This window comes from Arachis ipaensis, chromosome B05, assembly GCF_000816755.2.
Source record: "Arachis ipaensis cultivar K30076 chromosome B05, Araip1.1, whole genome shotgun sequence".
Classification (NCBI taxonomy): domain Eukaryota; kingdom Viridiplantae; phylum Streptophyta; class Magnoliopsida; order Fabales; family Fabaceae; genus Arachis; species Arachis ipaensis.
In genome coordinates, this window is record NC_029789.2 from 141,209,881 (window position 1) to 141,211,268 (window position 1,388).

General features: G+C 38.3%; 1 protein-coding gene across 1 annotated transcript in view; it reads left to right on the forward strand.

Moving 5' to 3' along the window:
- The window catches only part of LOC107644514 (serine/threonine-protein kinase HT1), a gene marked incomplete in the record, with an annotated part of 2,973 nt that extends 1,882 nt beyond the window's left edge, over nucleotides 1-1,091 (forward strand). Inside the window, 2 exon segments of the mRNA XM_016348380.2 lie at nucleotides 1-319; nucleotides 465-1,091. Coding sequence (XP_016203866.1) covers nucleotides 1-319; nucleotides 465-804 — 659 coding nt within the window.

Below are 1,388 nucleotides of genomic sequence, written 5' to 3' on the forward strand. Positions count from 1 at the left end.
GTTTCATTGGTGCATGCAGAAAACCGATGGTATGGTGCATTGTAACGGAATATGCCAAAGGGGGTTCTGTTAGACAGTCTTTAATGAAGCGTCAGAACCGATCAGTTCCCCTAAAATTGGCTGTCAAACAGGCTTTGGATGTTGCTAGAGGCATGGCATATGTTCATGGACTTGGGTTGATCCACAGGGATTTGAAGTCTGATAATCTTTTGATTTTTGGGGACAAATCAATTAAAATTGCTGACTTTGGTGTTGCTCGCATTGAGGTGCAAACTGAAGGAATGACACCTGAGACTGGAACATACCGTTGGATGGCTCCGTAAGAATTGTTTTTTCTTTTATTTTTTGATACTATTTTAATGTGCATTCTGGTTGTGATCCTGAAGATACAGATATATGTTGCTGCCTCCTTAAAACGAGTTTACTATGTGTTCTGATCCTATATGTTTTCCAATATATGGCAGGGAGATGATCCAGCATAGGCCTTACACACAAAAGGTGGATGTGTATAGCTTTGGGATTGTTCTTTGGGAGCTTATCACCGGAATGCTTCCATTTCAGAACATGACAGCAGTGCAGGCTGCATTTGCAGTTGTGAACAAAAATGTTCGCCCGATCATACCCAACGATTGTTTACCTGTTCTCCGTGACATTATGACAAGATGCTGGGATCCCAACCCTGATGTCCGCCCGCCATTTGCCGAAATTGTAGGAATGCTCGAGAATGCAGAGACTGAGATCATGACAACTGTTCGGAAAGCCCGATTTAGGTGTTGCATGACACAACCAATGACTGCTGACTGATCCTGATGAAAAGAAAAAGGAAAAAAAACCGAATGAACGACATAAGACTGATGATGTTTTGGAGGGAACATGAGACTGAAGTAGTAAAGGATTGACTATATTATAGATTTGTGTATCATGTGTGTTTAATTTCTTTCTTCAGAAGGAGAAAAATTGAAAATCTTAACTGGAACCTTTTGTTTTATTGGCTTTCTATTTATTTTCTGTTTTGAATTAGTAAGAGGAGATTTGTGTATGTAATACATGCATGCACTACAGTTATGTATAGCTTTGAAAGCAAAAATGGTTGAAAATCTTTGTGCTCTGCTCGTGTATGTACAATTAGGATTGATATTTTCTTAAAAACCTGTGGGAAGTGATCCTCGGAATATTCATACAATTGTTTTCTTGGACATAATTTATTTTGAGCGATGCTGAAACTGACTCTTATCTGATTGTTCTTAAGCAGTGATATCCACACATAATTTCTTCATAGATTGTTGATCCACCAACTGTTTCTGCAAAAGAAGCATCCTTTAGAGAAAACTCATGCTAAATGCTTGTATAATAACCAAGTTCATATAATCACTGTGATGTATTCTGTT